This window comes from Falco punctatus (genome assembly GCF_963210335.1).
Source record: "Falco punctatus genome assembly, chromosome: 4".
Classification (NCBI taxonomy): domain Eukaryota; kingdom Metazoa; phylum Chordata; class Aves; order Falconiformes; family Falconidae; genus Falco; species Falco punctatus.
The window spans coordinates 100,252,143-100,278,360 of NC_137583.1; the positions used below are offsets into that span (position 1 = coordinate 100,252,143).

General features: G+C 42.5%; 1 protein-coding gene across 2 annotated transcripts in view; it reads right to left on the minus strand.

Moving 5' to 3' along the window:
• Positions 1-26,218, minus strand: part of SH3BP5 (SH3 domain binding protein 5) — a 75,193-nt gene that overhangs the window by 6,494 nt on the left and 42,481 nt on the right. For both annotated transcript variants that reach the window (XM_080387273.1, XM_080387274.1), the window contains exons 4-6: positions 13,562-13,726; positions 5,404-5,534; positions 1,352-1,394 (exon numbers count right to left, since the gene is read on the minus strand). In XM_080387273.1, the coding sequence (XP_080243399.1) occupies positions 1,352-1,394; positions 5,404-5,534; positions 13,562-13,726 (339 nt within the window). The remainder of the gene's footprint in view (positions 1-1,351; positions 1,395-5,403; positions 5,535-13,561; positions 13,727-26,218) is intronic.

Consider the following 26,218-nt stretch of genomic DNA (forward strand, 5'->3'; position numbering starts at 1 on the left):
TGTCTCCCAAAGTCAAAACTGCTTGTATAACTGTAGCTGTCTCAACTCTGTTTTATATTGTACATTAAAAGCAATCTGTGCCATCTTTTGTATAGTATTTTACACAATCACCCTGCTTCAGGAAGGCACTGAGCAGCTGTCGTGGAGAAGCAACAGGATCCCAAACAGTGGGCCTGTGCTCACGGAGAAAAGGGGGATTCTCAAAAAATGCCTCCAACAAGAAGGGATTACTGAGCTGGCACCCAGCCCAGGACAGGCAAGGGTGCAACTCCAGCATCAGCTGGCCACAGCTATGCAGGCAGGCAAGATGGAGGAGCAGAGGGCTGCCCAAGTCTGGATCCTGGCAAGTATCTCTGAGGCTTACAAAGCGCTGTTGCATCCCAGGCAGCCCAGGGAAGGGCTCACACAAAAAAAAGGTGTGGGACACACCTTACATCCCAGGCAAGGAACAGGAATCTTCTAGCTAGGCTCCTGCTGACCTAGCACCCCAGTGGAGCCTTCCTGCACCCATGGCCAACAGTGCAAAGCGTTCTCCGCTCAGACCCTGTGCACACCCCACACACCTACAGCACCAGCTGCTACCCTTCAACCCAGAGGAGCAATGCTGCCAGCTTTTGGGGGCCACATGAAGCAAAAGTCACTCAAATAGAGAGTGAGATTCTTGCATCTAAATTTTTAGTGCGACTTTGCTCTCCCACCCCTGGCAGCTCCAAGACCAAGGGCTGTAACAGCAGGGATTACCATCCCATTCACAGCTGCCATGCCCACCCTGGGACCACTGTGACCTGCAAGGCATGCACTGTGCCCAATCACTGGCCAGACATTGTTGCACTACACAGAGTAAGTACAGTGTAGTGCAGAGATGCCAAAAAAAGCCCCGCAGCAGCCCATCCAGCCAAACCCAAAATCAGAAATTCACATCTGCATGACATTTAGAGTACTACGAGCAGGTTACTTGCTCTGTTAATTGACCCAATCAGTGAAAAAAGAACCCCAAGCACAGTTAAACAGTCTGTTGCATAAAACATGGCAGTCAGACACACACCCCAAAACCCACAACAACAAAACAAACCCCAGAGATTTCAAACTACAGGAAGTAAAGATGGTCAAATTGTATTCGTTTGGTTCTGGAAGTAAGCAGCAGGTTTCCAACAGTCTTATTTCACACAAGGAAGCAAAGCCTCTTTTAGTCTTTTATCTTCTGAATGTGCTTAGCAAATTGCTCAAGAGGTTTTGAATTGAATTTGTTTTATACAGAAATGCAACACAGTTGTCAGAACACTTTAGATGCAATTTCAGTATTTACCGTAAGTACTAAAGAGTTTCAGATCGATCTCAATTACATACGTACCTCTAGTTGTACATAGTACTTTGCCTTGAGTTCAAAATAAGGTCTGTAGAAAAACAAAGAACAATTGTTTACAATCGCTGGAACTGAATGCAGAGTACTGAAGTGGGATTTGGTCTCTTCACAACATTAACATAGCTATTTTGTGTTTCACAGTAACCCTGAGAGACTACTATCTAGATGATAGCACACCTACATGTCCTCTCAACGTCTCTCTTCTCCCCTCTAACGTATCCGTTTCTCATGGGTCTTTTGGCCTAAATACAAATTGCAGAATTCCAGGTAATGGAGTTGACAGCATAATTCCTTCAGACCTAGCTTCTGCAAGATATTTAAATGAAACGTCCAGCTTCAAGTGTAGGCATCCTTTCTGTACCCATCTAACTTCTGAGCCCACAGCACATGTAAAATCCCCACAAGAAGGTGAACCTTAAGACCTCCCCACGTTCAGGTGTGGGGGGGTGGAGTGGCAGTTCTTAGGTTTTGCAGTGAAGGAGAAGGGATGAAGGGAGGTCAGAGCACCACGTGCAAGGGCACAGCACTTCCCTCCCACTGCACAGCTCCCCAGCAGTTTGCTTGGGCACGGAGGACTGTGTCACACCACATCTGTTTCCCACTACAAACAACAAGACTTACTTAGAAGGCTGCAGGAGGACAGTGGTACAAGAGGTACAGTACAAAGCCTAGAAATCAGATTCCAGCTTTCAAGTTTTGAAGCCCACAAGCCAATATCATCTGATATAACACTGGGCAGCAAAAAACGCCCTGAATTTTTTTAGCAGGGCTCACTACCCTCCTCACCTCTTAGAAGCTCTCCTGGAAAGTACAGGAGAGAGAAACAATCAGATATGGTTTTATATGCAATAGAATGTCAACTACCCTTTCTATTTCTACCCTGACAGCAAGCCTCTTCTGAGCTGTAAATCCTACTGCAGCTACATTTTTGACTGTGTGCCAGAACTCAGGAGTGGCACACAGAAGGCTGTGGCCTTCTGCTCCTATATTCTTTGAAAGGCTGAATTCGCTACACAGTCATAGACAAAACAACTAAGTCACATTTCCCTGAGACTAGGTTATTTCGCAGCTTTTATGTTTTTAATCAACCCCCCCTACTGTCACTAGGATCCACAGCTGAGTCTGCGGTGTTTTCAGTGACACTAATCCAGCCAAACTGCACCTCTGTCTTCCCTCACTGGGACATAACCCTGGCAAAGTCTACACACAGCTGGACCTGCCAGGCACAAAACAACATTGCAGCTGTGAGTCTGGATCAAACAGTTAAAGGACTCCTATAGCCATACCCCAAAGCAATGGGAGGGCAGAAACACTGACAAAGTGGCACTGCAGGGAAAACAGTGAAACTGACTCACCTCAAATGAGCTGTCTCCCTTCCTTACCCTGGGTGCCAACTGGGAGGGAACAACCAGGCTTGAATCCTAACCTCTCATCAGCTTCCACAGGCTTGGGGGAAAAGTCCCTTCTCTATCAGCAATGTGTTTGTGTGGTGTGGGGAAAAAAAAGTGGGTTTTATATATATATTTATACGCATGTATATGTGTGTGTATACACCAATATATTACACGCACTTATGAGCAGGCATGTTTACAGGTAACAGACAAGAAAGATGCCACCTAAGCTAGGAAAAGGCTACCAGCAGCCTGACATACGCACTCTTCCTCACTCATCGCTAACACACAGCCAGGCATCTAGGCGTCTGATGCCAGCAGAAAGCAATGCACTGGGCAGGGTAGGGACTCACATCTCCTCGGGTCACTTCATTCTCTTACATTCGACCCTGTAACTATTGAAACCTGGTCCATGACACAGCAAGGCTGGCAAATCGTTGACTACAGTCCTAAATCAGTATCCCATCAGTTGTCTAAGTCTGTGACATCTCATAGTTAAGCAAAGCAATTTTTAACTAGATGACAGGAAGAGTGAAAAGCGCTTTGCCTAAGTCACCAGAGCAGAAAGTGACTTCCAAAATTCAGCTAACACAGGCAAGTTCATTATCCTACAGCTCAGAGGCACTGAGCCAGAAGATCTGGTGACCGTTAAGAACATGCAGCTGTATGCACATTCATAGCTTACAAGCAAGTAAGCACCCAAAACCAAAATCAAAAGAAAAGCCAAAACAAAGCAATCCAATAATCATCCACTCATCAACAGTAAATAACATAAATTACTTTCTTCCAGGCTGTCCTAAGTCCTGCTTTCAAATAGCAACGCTCTAAGCATCTCAGTCCAGACTGGAGTGAGAAGCAAATGCAAATCATTTTTTGCATGGAAAAAAAGCAACTCGTTCAGCATGTCTAGCCACAAGTTTATGGGGAGAGAGAATGGACAACGTGGGCCTGCAAGGTCCAGGTGTTACATCCAACCCTCCCATACGACCCAGGGAGAAGGACAGATCAGTTTGCTGGTGTTAAATCCTTCCTGAAAAGAAGCTAGTTGTCAGTTAGACCCTGCAATACAAGCAGCCACAAATTCAGCAGCCTCATTCCCCAGTTTTATGTAGCCTCTTGACAGCACTGCTGCTTTCTGCTGAGGTTCAATTTTCCCTTACATGAAAATTGCAATACTGAGAGGAGACTGACCCTTCCAACATCCCTATATAGTATGACTTCAAATACATCCACAATAAGCCTGTTTGTGCCATCAGGCATCTTCCACTTAGTATCAGGTTGAATTGGTGTTTCTGTACACCCCTTATTAAAGGATCTCCAAAACACCCTACCTAGGTGGTTTATGCTGTAGTCAGCCCTGATGTGAAACAAAGGAGTATGTTGGGATCCCTCCACACAAGTGAAAACCAGCTCGTCCTGAGCAGAATGACACAGGATGACACCCCCATGAGGGTAGTTTCAGCAAGGAAATGAAGACTCAGAAGGCAAATCACACAAGACACAACTGGGGCACCAAGCTCAGCACCATCATTGTTATAAAAAGGTATGTAGGACCCCACTGACAACTTACCAGGGCCTTTATTTTAAATCTTACTGTATGGATTATTAGCAGCCAAACCACTTCTCAGATATTGCTCTTTTCCAGAGGAATCTGTCATTTAGTGATCTGATGATGTTTTTCACAGTCTCTGTGCAGTGCTAGACAAACAGCATGCAGCTCAATCTACAAAGCCATGCTGCTACACTGTTTCAGCTAACATGCTTGAATCTTCCTTGAGAAGTGCTAATCCTTTCTTGAATTGAGCAAACATCAATCAAAATAGATTTTTAGTTGACCGATTTCACCAAAAAGTCATTTTTAGATGGAGGGATTAAAAGCTAAATACAGCAAGCAGATTGTTTAGACAAGCTACAGTCTGGAAATATAAAGAAAACAACCGTGAAATATAGGATTAAGAACTGGTTGTAAACAGGGCCAAAATTTTAAACAGGTTCTGAGCAAAAAGCTGTTTCACTTCTCAGCAACAGAGCAAAACTGTACATCAAATGCAGACACATTAACGATGCTTGCTGCTTAGCTATTCTCTCTGAAGCATATTTCCTTCGTCAAGAACAGTTCTCACACAGCTTTGCTACAGCAGCATTAGGAAGTAAACAAGTCTGATGTACAGCACACTACGCTGATGCAGTCTCACACCTTTCAGGTTTCTGTCACTTGCTTCGTGGCTCTCCTAACTAAAAATAAGAACTAAACTGCAAACGATCCTAAGCTGCAAAACACCTACACACAAAGCTCTGCAGCTTATAGACAGCATCTATGTCAATCCCATGAGTCTATATCTCAAGTCACACACCACCAAAAGGTTCAATGCACTATAACAAGACGAAGAACATATCCAGAAAAGTTTCTTATCCTGCTTAGGTCACCAGTCTATCCAGTCAGGTGCTTCAAAAGAAACTTAGAAGGACAACAAATGCAAGGACAAAAACCAGTACTAATTGTGCCATGAGACTATTGCATGCAGACAGGAGCCCAAACAGAAAGGTACAAAAGGCAACGTGCTTTCACAAGTTTGAAAACCCCCACAGAATCAGTATTTCCTGCAAACAGATTTCACCATCGAATTAATCTCCAAATAGAAAACCTACTTTGATTTATTGATAGCTCTTTTCAGCTTCTTCTCTAGTTGTTTCATCCTTCCCATGGCAGCATTGTATTTGGCTGCAGTCTCCTTGTGAACCAACTCACTTCTCGTTTTGGTCTGTTCTGCCTCCATGACCTTCAAGAGGGAAAAAACAGGTAAGTGGCAAGGCACAACGATCCATCTCTTATCATTCTAATTAACAGCATCTTCATAATCTCTCTAATCAGCTCATGTCAGGAAAGTGAAGGTACAGAAAAAACTACTTTCAATGAACCTACTTAAAATTCTTTCCTGAAAGAAGCAGCAATATGCCAGATTTGCAAATACTCTGTTAATTATGACAGAGGTGTTGCAGCTTCTTGCATTGTATCCCTTACGGGAAGTACAGAAGAGCCTCAGATTGGGGGATAATCCATTTTTTAACCCAGTTAGATATTGAACAGTGGAGCAGCACAAGCAGAAGTCACTCAGTTAATTTAACAGCATTATTTCTGTTCCCTCCTGCCTCTTTCATAGAAGTCTGCCTCTCCCAGCAAGGAGCTGGCAGGCTGCTCAGCCCCCAGCTGCAGCCCCACCACTCTGGAAAGGGCTGAAAACCAACCACAGCAGTGGGAGGACCAAAATGCAGTTCAGCCTGAATCACCAATCACCAGAAGACAGTGTGTCTAATGACTGCCCGTTTGAGAGAAGGCCAGAAAGCTGGCTTTTCTCTAAAACACCTGACCTGCTTCATATCATGGTTTCAACACCAAAAATGCTCAGATGCTTGGGCCCTGAGATGACACTCCTAGCATGCAGATGGGGGAAGCTATACTGATGACCAGCCCATTGCCTGGGCAGGCAGAGGCTTAACATGCAGAAGGCCCAAGCCCAGCATGTAGCCACTGTCCATGGCCATCCCCAGCCAGTCAGGCTGCAGCTCTGCACACAAGCTAGCAAATTCTTCAAGCAATCATTTCTTCAAAGCTTTATAAACAAATGCTCACTGCCATGGCATTTTGCATCATTAGGAGTCTACAAAAGCAACAGGAAAAGTCAATCTCCCTCTATTAGCTGCTCTGCTGGTATCCCATGCTTTGCCAGTAATTCTATCCAGGGTATTTTTATTGTGCAAATTTTAGATGTCAGAGGTGTAAATCAGAAAATTTGTTTTCTTTAATGCACTGGCAGTCAAGATTCAGGCAGGGAGGTAACTGATTTGTTTAAAGTAAGAAAAGTGGTGACACCTCTCCATTGGTCAGGCAATGAGGAGAAAGCAAGCAATTTTCAGGCTTTCTCCCTTGCAGCTATGAAGTTACCCATATAAAAAATAGCAGGACTTTATTTTCTCCAGTACTGGATTTCAAAACATCTTACCTGTGAAACCAACAACTCCAAAAGTTCAAACAAATTTGCTCCAACTGGCTCCTACTACCAGAATATGCACCTGAGCTCTCAGATCCAGAGACAGAGAGCACTCAAAGATACCTTGCTTTTTAAACAACCTCACGCACAAAGCTCCAGTATCTTGAAAGCATTCAGTTCGGGCTGAACTGAACAGAGAAAAAAGCATGGTCAATTTTGACTTGCTTGGGAGTGCTGCTCCTCTCAGGAAAACAGTCATGTTGTCTTTTCTAGTGCCTAAATCAAAGTGTGAAACTGATACATGCCAAAGCTGACCTCCATCAGTGTCAGCTAGAAGCTCTTGGTGCCACAGCTGGAGGCCACGTTTTGCTCATCTGCACACACCACTTATTAAACAAAGAAGTTGCTATAGAATGTTAAACTACAAAATAGAAAGGTTTCCAAAGGCTCTTTTGATTAGCTATCAAATAATATATTCAACTCCAGCATCCTTCAACTACTTTATATATAAATAAGGCACCTACTTTTGAAGAAAGGTCAAAAATAATCTATCAGATTTATAACAGGATCTCTCCTATATCCTGAAAACAAGCTGCAACCTCTTATCTTGAAGAACTGTTCAAAAAGCTAGGTTGATGCATTGACTTTCCCTAGTGAAATGTGTCAGACAAAGCTGGTTTTAGCGTGGAAGTGTCTTAAATTAAAATGCAGTCTCCAAAGACTGCACAGAAGCTGGTTCACTTTCTCTGTAGTGTGGCAAGGAAACTGCAATTTAAAAATGCTGGAAGCTACAAAATAATGGAGCGGCTGGAATTTGCCAATGCTCAATTAAATGTCAATCCCTCACATCCATTCTTGGGGCAAAATTTGCATTAACTTTGATATCTGGGATGAACCACATCGCAAGTACTACCCAACATCAGGGCTGTAAAGCAGGTTAGGTGTCCAGTATCATGTTGATTTCGCACATCTTTCATACCAAACATCACAGAAATGCTGAACCCTGCAGAACTGAGATTTGAGGATGACAGATTGTAAACACCTCAAAATATCTGATAAAAAATGGAATCTGCTCCCAGCCATATATACCCACGTTCATTACCCTTTCCAGACAGCAAAATAAAAAAAGGTTGTATACTTCATACTTTTAAGAAATCAGCATCTTGTAATTAAAAATAAAAATCAGCATTGTTAGGAAAACCATCTCACTCCATTTCCTTGCTTTCCTATGGGCATTCTGTCATTGTGCTCAGATTATGCGCAAAAGTCTGCAGAGAGGCCAGAGACAACCTTCTTCTTCCCCCAGGACAGCAGCTCCAGGTACACACTTGAGGCTGAGGACAATACCTAGAAGACTGTGGAGATCCTTCACCTGCTGAGATGCATTCCAGCATTTCATTCAGACAAGAACAAAAGAAAGATCCACACCTCCACAAAAGCCAAATGGCTTTAGAGAAGCTGTCCATCAGGTAGACAGAGACTGCAAGCCACACTGACACCTCTGCATCTGGGAGGTTCAACGTAGGACCCTCACCTTTTTGAAAAGTCTTAGAAGACGGCTGACAAGGCTTGTGTAAGAAAGTATTACTTTTTATCAGACCTAGTAATACAGTTGGGGGAAAAGCAGCCTTATATGAACTTGTAAACAAGCTTTTGGTCACAGTTACCAAATAAGCTGTTTTGTCTAATAAGTCACTGTACTTCCACCCACAACCTTGCCTGGTTGATGCTCCTAAGCCACCACAGATGCAACAGCACCACATAAAAGTGAGGATAACACCTCTTCAAATTAAGACTGCTCAAGACACACCTCTCCTCCTTCCATTGTACCTGCCCTTCATACTCTTGGGGCAAGCAGGGGACATACTCTTACACAAAAACATCCAGAGAGGGTGAACTTCTAAGATACCCACACATTCACTGGACATTTCTGTAGCCCACACCTGTCTTTAATTACTAGATCACCCATTCCAGGCAGAACTCATTCTCCCAGCTAGCACAGGCTACAACTATTGGAAAACAAACAAACAAACAAAAACCCGCAACACAGGCATCAATCATTTCCTCTGGTCTCCTTCCCTACCCTCTATTTCCAACCCAGATGTCTGGGAAAGGAAGGTCGGTGTAAAGTATATATTTTTAGTAAATCTGTACAAGTAACTTTGTCCCCCCAAAGATCTGCATCATCTGAAGTCAAAGACGGACTCCAGGCAAAATTTCAGTAACAATAGATGCAAAAGAAAAATTTATCAGTGAAATTAAGCAAAACTGACCATTTAAGCCAGATAATTACTCTGAACTACTGTTTCTTCCTCAAAAAATTAAACTGATTACTCTTCTAGGGGAAGAATTAGAAATAAAAGAGGTAAGAGACAATGCAAGATCAGTACACCAGGGCAGAATCATGGGATTGCATTTAAACCCTGCATTTCCAGGACAAAGTGACAGAAAGAGTAGGGCAGGGAAGGATCTAGATATTTTTGTTGTTTCTTTCACAGACTTTTCTTCCCCCCCCCCCCTTTTCTCCAAGTATTTCTGTCTGCAGGAAGCACCTCTTCTCTCTACATCATGAAAGCACCCACGTATTTTACACTGACAGATGGTACCTCACAGCGTAATATCAAAGGGAGCTTCACAAGCCAAATTAAACCAAGAGGGAGCATGCCTCCTCCCTCTTCACCTTCTTCTCATCCCTTCCTGTTAAAAATGTCTCATGATCAAGAGCCAAAACATTTCTTCTCCCTGCCAGAATTTATGAACTGAACATAGCTCAGGAAAGACTGTATAGGCAGAACATTTTTAAGACTGCAGATTGCATCAGCAATTAGATATTAGCAATTTCTCTTGAAATTCATGAAGGATCTTCCTTTCTGCTCCAGCTTGTCTCAAACTTGAGATAGCACATCTGTCAGCACTTTCCTTTTGTACACATTAATGAATTATTTTCAATAGGAGTATAAATGAGAAGATTTCTCTCCTTCATCCCTACAGTATTCTCCATCCTTTCGCTCTTTTCTAGTCCTGCTCTCTGCACCCCAAACTGCCGATTGTAATTCAAGGTACTAGTGGATATGCAACAAATTTTCACCTATCAAAAACATTTTCTGCAAATTTTGAAGACAAACTGCAGTTACCAAAACCTGGTAAGCCAATCGCTAACTGAACAGTACTTCTCTTCTCTAGGCAGCTTAAGAGCTCATCAAACCTGTCTACATTGCAAGCTAGCTGACTACATTTTCATTATAATCAGAGAATTCATCTTGCAATGAACTTGCCCCCCCGTAACATGAATTGCTCTCCAGACACCATCAACTTATTGATCAGTCGTCCTTTGACTATAATGGAAGTTTAGGCAAGTAACTGGGACATATAAAGTAATGTTTAGATACTTAAAACCGATGAGCTGAATCCCAGCCTAAGCGTCATTACAGAGATCTCAGATCCGTGGAGACATGGACATAAAAAAAATCATAGGAATTTACCCAAAAATAGACATCAAGTTAAGAGTAGAAATGGGTAAAGCAGCTGCCTGACTTACAGGATTGCCTTACAGTCCTGTGCTTCATGTGCTCGACATACAGCTCAAGCACAGACATTCACAGGGATTAGTTGTATCTTCACAGGCAGGCAGGCAGGCATCCAGCTCCTATTTAGGCACCCAGCTTCCTTTAGAAACATAGCTCAAACTGCAAGGTGAAAAAAACTGCTGAGTGACAGCCTGTACTCCCTGTACCTATTTACGCTGGTCCTGTCTGCTCCATAAATACAAAAGCATTTTCCACATGTTATGCTCCCACCCAGGATAACCAAAATTTCAATAACTCTTTAATTATATGATCTTCTACATCAGTGGCTACAAAAGCCTTGTTTACAGAAACCTGCTAGACTGTCACACTAAAAATAGTGTTAATAGCTTCTCAGTCTATGAAGAAATCAAAAAGCAATTACAACATGCAACCCTTATCTCAATTTCTTCCCAGTGAGAGTCTGCAAACAGCATTTCCTTTTGGTATTCTGGAACACAAGCCGTTGTCCGCACCCATTGGGTCAAATGCAAAACTAACCAGGCAGTATTTACACACATGCCTAGATATTTTTTTTTAAAAAAAAAGTGTCTCATTTGTTCTCTTGCCTACCTTTTTCCTTTATGCTCTCTGTTTGCATTGTTTGTCAGTTACCAAGCTGCCACAGGGCTTGAGGTTTATGCCAAGTTTGAGATGAGTTCAATAGAGCCTGCTACCTCTGTCTAAGAACAGCAAATCAAAACACTTTTGTCTTGCCTGACATTTCTATCAATTGAAAACCAAATGAATTAGTAGCCCACTTGCAACATTTGGCACAGAGGTGCTTTTCTGCACTCAATGAATTGCCGTACAAGGCCCAGCGCAAAATCATTCTCTGCCCAGTACAACTATCTTATAAATACATGCAAAAAAGCTAGCAAATCCAAACAACTGGAGTGCAAAAAACTTTCTCCAAGAATGCTTTTATATGTGGAAGCAGAGAAATTCTATTTCTTAACCCTCAGCCTTCACCCTCAGAAACAGTTTTTTTCCATGAGTCATTTCTGCTGTAATTAATAGCTAACCATCTGAGTTAACAGCAACACTGTGGCAGTCAAGGAGAACTTTTGTTCTAGTAGATCTCATCTTTGAACCTGTTTTCATTCATAGCTTGGTAAGGAATGATGATGTCTTCTGCTCCTTGAGACCCCAGTTATTCTGTTTACCTCACTGACCACCAAGCACTTCACTAATTGGCACGCACTGAAACCAAGGAAATATTCATTCTGCTCCTAAAGAAGATAATAAAACTCAGTCAAGCATTCCAAACAAACTAATGCTAGGTCTGTTCAGTCAGGACTTCCACAGCATTTTCACCCTTCTTGGCTCTGACCCTACGACCTCCAGTATGGCAAATGAAAAATCACAAGACAAACTTCCATGTAACTCTTTCAAAATCTGCTGTACCCTGGAAAGGTGCAGATAGGTGCTTTCGGGGAACTGAGCTTAGCCAGACTATTACAAGCACCAGGAAGAGTTGGGTAACATGCTTTCCATTCAAGGAGCCATCAACTGCTCTATACAATCCAGTCTGTGCGTAGGAGATTTTTATAACTGCAGTAAATAAACCTGAGATTCCTATTTACTGTTCAGCTGTAACCATCAGAGACATTATGGCTCGAATCAGTTCTCCAACAAGCAGATATTCTGCATTTAGTGATGATACTTATCAACACCACCAGCAGGATTCCACCAAACACTGTCAGCAGCCATCTCCTGCTCTAAATTGCCGGGTTAGCCCATGCAAGGTGTACTCCTCTTGCAGACTGTCAGGGAAGGATTAAGGACTGTAGCAGAACACAGAGACCCCCTTGAAATATCCAAGGAAAATATGAATCTATTCAAACTCTCAAAATTGCTAGCATTTCTTTCCTCACCCACACCAACACAAATTTTTGTTATGCCAGCTAGAGAGAAGCAGCTGATATGTGGCTGCTGTCATTCACCACCAGATCTCAGCAGTTTAGCAGTCAGAAGCTCTAAGCAACTCCTTAGATGCTTCCAGTTTTCTCACCGATCTATTCTGAGAATCAAAAATTGTGCATGCATTTCTGGACTTTTTCATATCAAACATGGATAACAACTAGGAAAAATGACAGCTGCTAAAGTCCCGGCACACATGCACTGTGAAGGTAGGGCTCCCTTCAGAAACACGCAGATGCTACCAGATCCGCAAATACCTAATGATAACAGGGACAATAATACAAACAATACCCTGCAGTACATTTTTTGCTTTTTAATATATACCGGGTTTTCCATCTCTCCCCTACACACAGCCAACATCCTTTTTGTTCCCTTTTTCTTCATCAAGCAGCTGTTTTTTACAATTCACTCTGAAATAGAGGGTTTCTTGTAACTGAGAAGCTTCTGCAACAGAACAGAGCTACTGCATTGAGGACTGCAAGACAATACCAACATTGTAGGCTTGCAATTCCAAATATGCTAGCATGTTCAGCTTCACTGGCATATTACGAGAACTCTGACAGAACAAAGGCTTTTAACTTCGATTTTTTGTTCTTTCATGTTGAAAAACCCACACACCTTTCTGCCTTTTTTTCCTCTTCTCTTTTAAAGAGACAGGAAAAAAGAGACGCAGCAAATGACAGGAAAATTCTTCTTGACAGCTGCTAAAATGAATACTGCCTTTCATTGTTACACAGTGCATCTCTTCTGTAGATTTAAGAAGACTTTACAAAGGAAGTAAGACCTTGTCTAAATTTGAAAGCTAATTTAGGATAGAGCAATGTGCAAGCTTAAAATGCAACACACTTTTGGTTTTGGTGGGTTGTGGTTTTTTTTTAGGAATTCTACATTCAAACACACGTTTCCGAAGAGAAGTGCTTTCTTCAACTTACTCCATATTAAGAACAGGTTGTACTAAAATTAGAACATGTCCCTGTTTTTCCAGAGTAAAAGTTTCTATATCGTGTACTCAGGAATAGCCATCCCTATGCAATTATTCTGGTGTAACTCCGAATGCAGATATGCCTTAAGACATTGTTCACCCCTAATATATAGACGGTAATTCTTTTTTCTTTGGAGAGCTAGTCCACTAGCTAATAGCACAGACAGACAGAGAACTATACTTGTCCCAGTAGCTGCCCAAGACCCAAATCATTTAACCTTAGACTTCATAACTTTCTGTAGCTTCATTTCCTATATGTCATGTATCTGGAGCAATACAAAAGTTTGGCCTTTCAGAAACTAAGCCTCATACAACACACAAGCACAAGAACTGGGGCAAGTTCATATTACCCTCTGAGTAGCATGGTTGAGCATCTCTTGCCAGGCGGAGTCAAACTGACGTTTGTCATCTTCCAGTAGCCTCTGCTCAGCAAGCGAAATGGTCTCTTTTGCAGCACGCAGCACTTCAGTGGCCCTCTGAAAATCCTGAGTCGCCCTCTGAGCTTCCAGTTGTGCCTAAAAAAGAAAAGTTGGGATCAGAGACAAAGGAACCCTCACAGTCATGTTTACAAGATCTACCACAGTAATTCCAGGACTTTAAAAACACCAAGCCAGTGTTAGTTTCCCAACCTTTTACTTGTAAGTGACAGGTATTTCATCACTGGAGTAAGCACTGCTAAGACAGCAGTTCCCACTCAAACAGGTAATTTGCAAAGAACTGTCTCATGGTGTTCATAGTAAAAAACACACAGCTGATGGCCTACAAATAAGCACCTGGCTGAGAGATAAATACCTTATGATGTAGGTTTATTCACTGAGAAATTAAACAAAAGCAAATGCAACAGCAAACTTGTAGCACATCAAAAATACATAAGGAATGGCACTCCCTGAGTTTAGACAGGGTGGATTTTTATCTGGTGCACCATTAATCATGCTAAGGAAATGTTTTGGAAGCATTACCTTGCTATAAAGCATAAACATGTTTTCTGAGAAGGTGGCCGCCAATTTCTTGGACGTTCTACTTTGCTATCACTGGTGCAGCAAGACCCCAGTACACAGACACAAAGGTAACCAAGGGAATTTGCAATGCATGTAAAACACAGATAAAGCCCTGCTATGTCCTTTGGAAACTGCTGCTTCTTTTCAGAAGGAAGCACTTTCACTGCACAGAAGCAGGGGAGAACAGTGTCTTCTGGTGAACTACATGGTTCTTGCTATGAGAGCAGATTCCTCCAAAACAACATACAACATTCCCAGCAAAGCAGGCACAGCTTAGAAACCATCTAAGCAACGAGCTGTAACCTCTTTTATTCTGGACCAAAAAAAATTCTGAGACTTTGCATTTACAGACCACCTCCATCTCTTCTGAAGGTTTTAACAAGGCTCTCACAATAACCAAATCCCACTCTGAACAGTCCTCAAGTGAAATGCTCACATCACATCTTGCAGGCTGGGAGACACCCGAGCATCAGCCCTCCAGGGTCCCTAATGCAATAGCCTATTCACCCAAGAAGGGAGAGCTGCCAATAAAGCAGAAACAGTGCCAGCCATACTGCAGGTTTCAGTGGCACTGTTGTGACAAAAGCCATCACAGAGTTCAGCTGTTTGCAGTGTTGCACTTTAGTAGCAGTGACAAGTCTTAAATACTCAAAATATGTGACTCTACAATGAATAGACAAACTTAAACAAATTACTGGTGCTGGCTGAATTTTGGTTGGGTTTTAAAATAGGACAGGGATGTCCTCTTTTTTTTATATAGTTATCATTGAACAACTTCCAATTTTAACATTCATGCTTTCAAACATGCAGTTTTCACACTATTTTCCTTCATTTAAAAAAATTTGATTTCTGAAGGTTTTGTGTTCATTTGCTCTCTCTTAACTGTATCAGCACTTAACTGCTCTAGAACCCTTCTGAGGTTGACACACAAACACCTTGTTTAGCTCAAAAGTAAAATCTTACCTGAACTTTCTACAGTATATACTTCATACATTTCTGTTTAAAGGAGTATTTTTGAGCTGGTTTGCATTGACTCACCACCCTTCAAATGTAAGTATCACATTCAATTAATTGAACATCTGACACCAAAGACAGTTTTGGTTTACACTTCAATGATTTTTTAAAAATAAACTGGAATTACCCACTGTATAACTATAGGAAACATCTTTGGCCAAACATGACTGACAGAACAAAATAATGAAGAGAACTTTACACTCCGTGATATACAGAGGAGTCTGAGGTTGAAACAGGGGAAAGGACTCTGATGTACAGAATACTAAATTGACAAAGATTAAGTCTTATGAATAAAGGAAGAAGTTTTGACATAAAGAATGGGTGGATATTTGGGAAGTGGCTAAAAATCCCTGAAACAAAATGGGAAATAAATAGCACAATGGTGCATTTCTCCAGCAAACAGCTGGCTACACCTCCTCGACACCAGTTGCATCAAATACCCCCACACTCAAGACACTACAGTTATTTGTAAAGGCAATGGAAGAAATCCTTCCCTCCCTCCCCTGGCACAGGAGACAGACTCCCAATTTAAACGCAAGTCTCAAAAGGAAATAAAGCACAGTAAGTTTCCCTCACAATGTCCTGAAATACCAGCAGGCTCTTCTTACTTCCTTCCCCCTATCACACAGAGAGGTACTTCACCCCCAAGTGACTGTGGAAAAGCAGGAGTTATGTGTCAGAGGTCCTGCAGCTACTAGCTGGGGAGGGAAATCAAAGTCATCACAATCAGTGCAGTAATTTCCTTCCAACAAAGGTCCTTGATGCACTTCCTTCTGAAGTGGCTGCTGGTGTTTTCCACAGAAGAGGAATTCATCTAACCATGCCCTTTGCTGCTTTCAGGCAGCTTACACCACACCACTCTGCCCAAAGCCTTTGTGAAGGGCCAGGGCATTACAGTGTTAATTTCCATGCAGGACTGCACATCCCAAAGCAGCACAGAGCTTTGAGCCAGTATTAGTGGATGAACAGCATCCTGGTGTAAATTCATCGTTAATACGGTCTCTAAGAAAAAAACCCACACATTACATCTCCTCACCACCTCAGTCACCAGCTGCTTGTTTCAAATGTATTAACACACATTATAAATTCAGAATAAGCTTGACTAAAGAATATTTTAATTTAGTCACTAACCTAAACCATGGTACCTACCAAGCATAGCAAAGCCATCTGGGGATCTTTAAACAAAGCTCAACCTAACCTTCCAACAAAGGGCACAGCAAGAAGCCAGAATCTTAGTCACCAAAATATCCTCTGCTGAATTCTCTGAAAATTCACAATACTTTTTTTTTTTCTTCCAGTAAATTTGACCTATGCTAGTAATGTGATCAAATGCAAATGAAAGCCTAAAGTCTTCCATAAAAATAGTCTGAGGTGGGATTTTAAAAAGTGAAATAAACCGCAAGATTCCAGTAAGAGCCTGCACCAAGTACTGCAGAACAGTGCTGAGGGTATTGGGAAGAAGAGCAGGACTAATTTTCATGGAAGACCCTATGAGAGGGAGCCAGGTCCCAGTAACTTCCAGGCAATAAGGCTGTCAAAGCCCAGCCCCAGTGAAGGCTTCAGCTCCGTGGCTGCCCCACTGCCGGAGCAGGCCTCCCCGTGCAAGAAACAACTTATGCAGGAAAACAGACTGGTGACCCATTCCTAGCACAGGCAGAACCGCACCAGCAGGTAACTGCTTTCGCAACTCTAGTAAATCCAGATCCCAGGGGCAATACAAGCACAGGAGAAGTACAGTTTTCTCACTGTAACTGCTTCAGCACTTGAAAGTTTCTGTTGGCACAGATACCTGGGTCAGGGATCAACACATCTAAGCTAGCAAAAAGTCTGCCAAGCATTAGGAGCTGAGTTACTAAATCCCCATGGAAAACAACACTTAGTCGTAGCTTGCAGTACTAGTAGCTCTTCTGATGAAGCCTCTAAAGCACAACTGGCTGCACTGCAGGAAAACATTCTTTACAATAAGAAAACCAGAAGCTAAATTTACAATTCAGCTAGATTTCTACTTGCAGCTGGACCCGTAGGACATTGAGAGCTGAAGCTGTTAACAGGCAGACCCATAACTCTGGGCTCATTCAGCTTCATACCCCACAACTGTGTGGGCAAATGGAAAACAAACGAAACCATACTCAAAAAACTCTCTCCCCAGTTGTATTTGTTGAATGCTACTCAGCAACGGCAGTTCAGAAACACTGTTTGAGAACACAAAATGTTTTTTGGTTTAAGCGAAAGAGTTAATCCAAATAGCAATTTAGCTTCAACAGTTATCTGAAGTCAGTCTGCAGTCTTCTATTTTAAGCAACTTACTGAAAGCCTGGGAAAGAAAAAAGCCATATGCTAGGGTAAAGAATGATACATTAGTCATTAGAGAAACATCAACAGGTTTGTGGTTTTGCCAGCGTGAAAAAGGATGCTCAAACACTTTTTAGTTAGTGCAGGTACTCACTAATTAGCCTTCATTTGAAACTCCCTCCAGCATGTACAAGTTTTTCTGCACCATCAGCAACACCTTGCTCTCATGCTCTGAGTCTCAAGCCTGCAGGTTGTTCAGTTTGATGGAAGAGAGAGTAGCGATGTTCTTTGCATGCTTGTAAAACCACAAGGAACAACAGGAGCTCGTATCTCCATCCAACCTCCTCATGCTGCACAAGCATCATTTTAGACAGTGGCTGTTTCTCTCAAAAGACCAGAATTCAAAATTCAAACGAATGGCTGAAAACTAGGTTATTTTGCTTTTAAGTTCGTGTTGAGTTGTTCGAGTTGAAAGGTTTAGCCTGGGGTAGCATGAGGGAGAATGTACTAGGGACAAGGACAAAAATCTCTGAGGAAGGCTGGAGGCAAGCAGAACATCAACTTCCTGCCTGTCACCGTATTGCTGGTGCATGATGGAGTCTATCTGATATAAAAGTGAATATTTCTTCCAAAAGAAGTTAGAAGAAGCTAGGTCAGTGAAACCCCTTATTGCAAACAAGAAAGCCTTGACCCCTTGGGAACTGGGGAACCTGTGCCCCAGCTCCCACTGCCACAGTGACCAGGAGCTCTTTGTACCTCATCACCAGTGCTTTCTGCCAGGAAAATCAACCGCATGTCACCAACGCAGATCCCTCCCCCATTAGTGTAAAATATAGAATGGGATCCCTTGAGAAATGCCATTAAGCAGCTACAGAGGTCTCAGCTAAGGAGAATCCCACCATCACAGCAGCCTGTCACATGCCATCCACACAGAGCACCAACTCTTTCTGCCGCTGCGTTCACCCTTCCTCTGCAACTCAGTACTCTACAAGCAACCTGCTACGAACAAGTCTCCCACAGCAGTAAATCCCTTCCCTACAACAAGCAGCATGCCCGAGAGTCCTGCTTTGCACACTCAGCCCCCTTCTCTCTACCCCTCCTCATGGTGAAGAGCTTGCTTCACCACTATCCACCCTGTGCGGTCCCACACAGGTGATCTCTCACCAGCTCATCCACTGCTGATCTCCCTGGCTCCAACATGCACAGCCCTGAAACACACAGTCCCAAACTTCCCAGCCAGCTCCCGAATACTCAGAGGTGATACACAGTAGCAGCACTCTCGGAAGCAAATTGAGTCCTGTGATATGAAAAATGTCAACTTTTAAAATAAACAATGACATAAAATTAAAGCGGTACTGACTATGTTCATAACTGCAAGCTATTAATGTATTGCTGAAAGGAATTTAATTCCTGACAAATCCCTTTTGGGGGGATAAAAGCTGTATCCTCATGGGCAATCCTCTGCTTAGCCTACACAGGGCCTTGCACAGAAGGGAACCATGTGCAACAGCTGGATTATGCTATTAGCTAAAGACAGTGATGAAAAAAAAGCTAGACCATGGCAAGCTAATAGGAGAAAACAAAACCAATAACTTTTCAAAATGCAGTCATTCTTCTGGAGCTGGCAGCAGCATACAGGCAAGATTTTCAGTCCAACGTAGATACATCTGCTTGTCCACTTTCAAAGCAGAACCCCCTGTACTCTTTAGTTATGAAACACAATTTTCTGTTTAGTCCACACAGCTTCTATTGCCCCAATGCCCCTTTGTAGTCAGAGTCCTTGCCCAGCTGACCTAATAGAAGATTTTTCTCACCCTACCACACACAGCTTGAATCCTCTGCATTAACAGCAACCAAGACGTATACTCCTCTTCCTCACTTCATCTAACCTCCGATTTTTTGTTTTCTGCGCAATATCACTGACACCAAAACACTATGCAACACAGCTATAGCACTCCTCCAAGGTTAGCTGACATCTGATGTACCCTGGCAGACACTGCTCAGCCTTTGACCTGTGAACACGTGTGCATACAGCTAGCGGCCAAGCCAGCTTGCCAGAAATAGATGCAAAGTGTATATTTTGTGGGGCCAAGCCTGCTACAGAATTTCTCCCCTTGGCCAGCCTCCCTCACCAGAGGACCAGACCACAACCACTGATAAATTCATGAAAAGGACATCACTAACACAACCAGAAAATTTCCCATTAGAAATGGCAGTCAGCAAAGGTCTGTTATTTTCAAGTATTTACAAAATTGGCTTCTCATTTATCCAGGTGAACCTATCTCATCCCACACTGCCAAGTGTCTTCATGCCCATTTTATTTCAGCATCTCCATGTTATTGCCAATGGAAGGCAAGAACAATCTCTGTTTATAAAATCACTGCAAGCTAGAACATGAAGGGAACACACAGCTGCTGCTCAGAACAAGGCACTGGCAGATCACGTGCCGGCTCAAGGCCTCTGCTCTAAAAAGGCTCTTGTTTGTTACTGTGACACTAATGTCTCCCCCACTCATTAATCTTTAAAACAATAGTTTAATTGCCACCAGCAAACGTGTACTTGCTTACTACAAAATAGATAATGATTAACTGTGTTCCAGTCACACTCTCCAAAAGAAAGCAAGTTTCAGATGTTTCCATTCTGGCCCCCTCTCTTTTAACAACATCCCACAGTTAATTTGCTGTGCAAAGTATAACAACAGGGAACATGTTTTAAAACAGGAACTTTCCTTCACCAGTTGCCCACCAGAGTTGCTGTGGTACACCTGTCTTCAGGGATCACTCTGATCACGCTGACTGCACCACAGCATCCTGCACAAGCTTCTGGCAGGGATGAGGACAGCAGGATCATCACTTGACCACAGCATACCTGTCTCGGCCATCACTGCAGTGGATTCAGTAATTCAGAAGGCTACAAGGTGAAGGCAGTTAAAGTGCTTGCTGCAGCATTCACAGTAACTAGCCACCGAGTGCTGCTATTTTGGTTCCAGTTTTCCTGAACCTGTCTCAATGCAGCTGGTGGCCAGTAACATGAAGAGCAGCCCAGACATCAACACAAGGGCCCATAATGGTCAACATCCTAACAACAGTCTTGATATTGGCACAGCTACATCCCCAGCAAATCTGCAGATGACACAAAGTCAGGGGAGGTTGTTGAAAAGGCAGATGTTAGAACCCCAATCCAGATGGACCTTGTGAAACTCAACTGGGCCAGGAGAAACCCCAACAAGGTTCAACAAGGAGAAATACGGAGTCCTGCACCTGGGATGGAATAATCCCATCAGCACAGATGGGAAGATCTGCCCTGTCAAAAACAAGCTGCACATTACAACGGGTGTCAGGCTGAAAAAGCTGAAAAGGTACACTCTTGTTGTAAGGCAAACTACATCAAGAGGGCCACAGCTGGCCCATCACGGGAGGTTGTTATTCCTCCCAACTCAGTGCTGGTCAGGTTGCACATTGAATACTATATCCAGGCCCCCCAGTTCAAGAGGGGTGTCGAGATAGGGTCCAGAGGCCTACAATGACTCTTATAAGGAGCGCTGAGGGATGTGGGCTTTTTTAGTCTAGCAAGAAGGAGAGGCTAAGGAGTAATCTGATTAGCTGCCAGCTAAAGTTTGAAGGGGAACTGCAACGATGACAGAGTCAAACAAATGCTTCTCAGCAGTACTGGATGACAGAACATGGAACAACAGCCAGAGGCAGCAGCTTGGAAGTTCAAGTTGCACGTTAAAAAACTATTTCTTACCAGGAGGGCAGTATGACCCACAGACGGGTTAACCATAGAGGTTACAAATCTCCATCTCTGGAGGTTTTCAAGACTTGGCAAAGCCACAGTTGATGCAATCCAGCAATGGTGACAGTTCTGCTTTGAGCAGGAGGTTGGGATCAGATGACCTCCAGAGGTCTGGTACAACCAGCATTCCTATAAAATACCACTACTTTTTCCTTACAGTTTCTCAAAAAAACCCAAAAAACCCCAAAACATAGTAGTTGCAAAAAATTTGCTGCGATGCTGAATGTTATCCTAGATTCTCAGACCCACATTTATAGTCTTGAATAATCAGACAGTGCAGTTGGGGGGGTGGAGGTTTTCTTTGTGTTTTTTTTAAGGACCATGACCTTCCTTACCTCTCTCCCTACAGACTAAAAACTCAAAGCCAAACCAGAACTAAGAGGTAGTAATGAACAGAAACCCCTTCTTGATATAGGCTGTGTACAGATTTTTATAAACAACTTGTAAAATCCAAAGCCTTGCAAATGACCTAATTTTGGCAGATATATGAGGCTTTGTGAGCTATATATTAATCTGCAATGACTGCATTACTGACAAAATACAGCCTCTCAAGAGTCTGAAACACCCTTGTCTTAAGCTGTTTATTGAAAAGCTATAAAATTGTACATGGGTTAAAATTTGCTTTTGCAAAACACATTTGAAGATTTTTATTTGGGTGGAGAAGGCGAAGGGGAGGAGATGGTGAAAATAAACTTTGCTAGAGCTTTTTGGAGAACAAACCATTTCCTCCCTGCTGCATAACTAATGAAATGTCTGTGGAATACAATAACCAGATGTCCCTTAGTCTCTGCTTTTGATCAGGTGCCTTTTTCTTGCACTGGGCTTTTTGGTCCCATTCATGCATCCACTCCCCTCTTCTAACAGCTTGTTACAGAACTGACCTAACTCCTGGCTCCGTTTTATTTTCCCAGTAAACCTGTAGTCTATAAAAAGGCTCAGGAAGTAAGACCAGACCTACAAAGCATGTTCTGAGAGACATCCAACTCTGTGCTAAACTTAGGTGCTACGTGTAACTCCCTTAAGACATGACCACAAGCCATATTCCAAGAAACAAAAAGTTCAGGGCACAAACTACAGCTCACTTAATTAGCTTCTTCTGTTATCTTTGAGGAGACAGCTGGTCTTCTCAAAGACAGAATCCCACCTCCCTTCTTTAGGAGCTAGGGAAGGAAATGAGAAAGAATATATCTAAACATACAATTTCCTTAAACACTATTAAGGGCAATCCTGGACTGGATGAACAATCAGCTACCAGCCTTCTTCTGTTCTCTGGTGGCTCCCATCCAGGCTGTACACTAGGATCTTGTGAAACAAAGACCAGAATATACTCTCTGAGCTGATCATGACCTCTGTACATTCAGTCATTTGAAACCTACTGGATTCCTCGCTGTTTTTAATTGATCTAGCTCCTTGCCTCACTGCCATAGGAATAGGGAGGCAATGCTCATTTGGGCACAGAGACTGTATGGGAGATACTCCACCAAGCTCTTTGGCCCTCCCTCGTTTTCCATGAGGTTGTGAGATGCTGGTCTGCTCGGAGTTACTCATGCTAATTAACATGTCTATGGCACCAGAATATGGTATTAGGATGAACAATTTGTCATCGAGCGACAGCCTTCTTGGGCACTCACGGCCATCTGCTTGTTAGTTGTGCACTTTTTTGTGGCCAAAAGTATAAAGCTGCTGCCTTCTGGAAGAGGCAGTCACTGAATATGTCCAGGTTTTTCTCTCCAAGGTAAAATATCTTAAGAGAGAAAAATATCAAGATAATCCTCCCCTCAACATGCACCTGCATTCTGACAGCTTAGGCAGTGACTCCACGAGTCTAGGGTTTACAGCTGGTTTTTAGGTTTACAAAGGCTCTGCATGCTCATCTGCACCTGGCAGCAGCCTCCTTTGCTGAAATCCAATATAGAAGCATGGAACAAACTTCCACAAATACATGCTACAAGACGTACACCGCCTGCCTTAGTGGATTTTGCTAATTATCCAAGATAATAAATGTTTAGCACATACAGATGCAACAGATAAGTTCAGGAGAAACACTGTTCTCTCACCTAATTGCCCCCAAAGCAGCAAATGTTTGTAAACAGAAGTTTCCAGAGGGCTAACAAGGGACTGGCAGCCTGGTTCTGTCAGCACATCTTGTGCATGCAAGCACAGTGGCATAGGCAAAGACAAGTCACATGGGTAGGAGTTTCACCTGGGTGACGGGCTGTTCTGGATCTGTTCTCCCAGTTCCCAGAAAGCCTCACAACCACCAGCAACTTGCAAGATAGTAATTTTCCTAAGGGACCCATTGAAGATAATCAATTATCAAGTCTTCAAAGTTTTTCCTAGTGGAATTATATGACTCCACAGCATGTGTGAACAACAGGCATGCTTCACTTAAAAGTTGAGAGTGGTGTCCTGGACAAATGAAGGGCCTAAGTCCATTCCTTGAAGGAAAAAGTCTAGGTAGCAGCAAGAACAGCAAAATTTCAATTCCACTTCACAGCAATAAACCCCTCCTTTAAGAACAAACCATTAGTACCCATTACCAAGTGAAAAAAACCCAAACATCAGAAGCAGACACAGGAAAAAAAAGAAAAGCCAAAAAACCCAAACCACAACAGATACTTCTTCCACATCCTGGCAGTGGAAGTTATTTTATAACAGTAGAACTGCAAGTTTGCTGCAATTAAGAGATTTTTCTCACAGAAACTGAGTCAATGCAGAGCCATTCCCACACATGCTACAGAGGAATTGGACTCTTCAGATAACCTTTTCCAGCAAGAACAGACAAGAGCTCATAAACTTATACTGGTTTACTAGAAGTCATAACAAAACACACCCAGGAGGCAGTAACCAACATTTGTATCAGATTTGTTTTGGCAGCAGCAGCTAGCATGAGCATTTATCACTCCACAACAAACTCCCACCTATTCAGACCACTGTACACAAAGATTGGGGTGGCTGAACAACTTCCCCAAAGTTGCGAGACTTGTGCTGCCTTCAGCAGTCATACCTGAGCAATTACCATGCAAAACAGGTACATAAGATATCACCCTGACCTCAAGCCACCTGGGCTCAAATGCCAGCTACTATTTTTAACAGATCATCCTGTCTGTGGCTTACAATCTCATTAAATAACCTTTACAAGTGACCAGAAAAGACTGTGAGGGGAAACAGAGAGAACACAAGGCAATCTTTCCTTTAAATTATCATTTGTTCAGATGCTGTACTTTACATAGCTATTGCCAAAAGGCCAAAGTGCTACAGCTATGCAAAGGAATGCATAATCTAAAACTCTTGGGTTTTTCCAAGTTGAAGAGGATACGAAAAGATGTTAATCAAATTTTCAGACAACAGCAGAGGAAAAATTAATCTCTATTTTCATATCCCAGCACCCTTTGAGAGCTGCTTAAACCTTCCTGCCAGTTCCAGCACCTGCAGCTAAGCATAATAGCCAGATCACCTGTACCACTTTTTTCTGCTTATATCAGCTGACATCTAACAAAAATGCCCCAAACCTTCCTGCCCTCGCCCTGCTCTTGTTACTCCAAAGAACAGAGTGTATTTCCACACCCACTTACCCCACTATTACATTATTTCAGACCTACTTGCACAACACCTAGTATTTCACAACAGAAAAAAGAACAAGAAACATTCTCGAAAGGTAGGCAAAATAAATAGGTCACAGCATTCTTGACAATTAATGATGAGAAGGTTGAACAGCTAGCTAGCGTTCTATTGCTCCCATCCAGAACAGCTTAGAACTAATGGATGATTTGTGGGTTTGGAGAAAGTGGGAGAAAGACGCCAAAAAAAGAAAGAGTCATTTTTTTATCTCTTCTAGATACATTCTTCAAAACACTTGGATGAAAACAGTATTTTCTTCCACTGCTGGAAAGAAAAGCAGAAGAGGGAAGAACCTCTAATTTACAGTGTACAGCTAACAAATTTACATAATGGAGCCCTCCAAGGTACATCTACTAATGATGAGAAGACCAATTATAGTTTTTGCATCAATAACTTACACAAACTAATCATCTATCAACAGAACAGTGCTCACACAAAAACATAGGATGTATAAACACCAACCTGAAATAACTAGACCCTTTTTCACTGAGCCATAGAAAGCACAGATAGACACAGGTGGTCTAGCTAAAATTTAGAAGGGGCACATACATACACAGAATTTATTGACACAGGTATTTCAACAACCAAATGACTAAAAATTAGTTCTTACTGTCCAAAGATGCCAAGAATATAGTATTTGCAGATGGTTTTGCTACAGATACCACCTAGTTCGCAGGAAATGTAAGTAACAGAACACTAAATATGAATCAGGTACAGGTTTTTTTTCAGTTCATCTGCAAAGCAGCAGCTGTTAAGTGTTCCCAAACATGGGGCAGATTTCCAGCTGCTCAGGATTAAGAAGGTAGTAACTTGCCAGTCACACTGGCCTACTATTCTGTATTAGCAGGGTTGATGGCAAGACAAAAAAAATTCAGGAGCTTTCCTTCACAGATCAGGTCTTGGGCATAACTTTCCAAATCCAACCAAGCAACATCTGTTACCTCTTCTCAGCAGTTTAAGGACAGCTCGTTTGAGACACTCAAATATCACACTGCTCAACCAGACAACAGAGCCGGAACAAATGTAAAACTGAGGTCTTAAAAGTTTTAAGTCAATAAGTAACAATTCTAATAAATCAGCCAGGCAAAACCCTGCTGGTTGACCCAGGCAAGTCTCCCTGAACTCCCTGTTTTGTCACAACTTTGGCCTGAAGGAAAATGCAACAGAACCACAATGTAAGACTTAAAACACAATTTTTAGGTTTTAAGCATTCAGGTGAGCAAATAGAACACACCAACCACAAGCTCTGTCTAGCAGCAGTGAAACAAACGCTAAGCACAGGGTAGT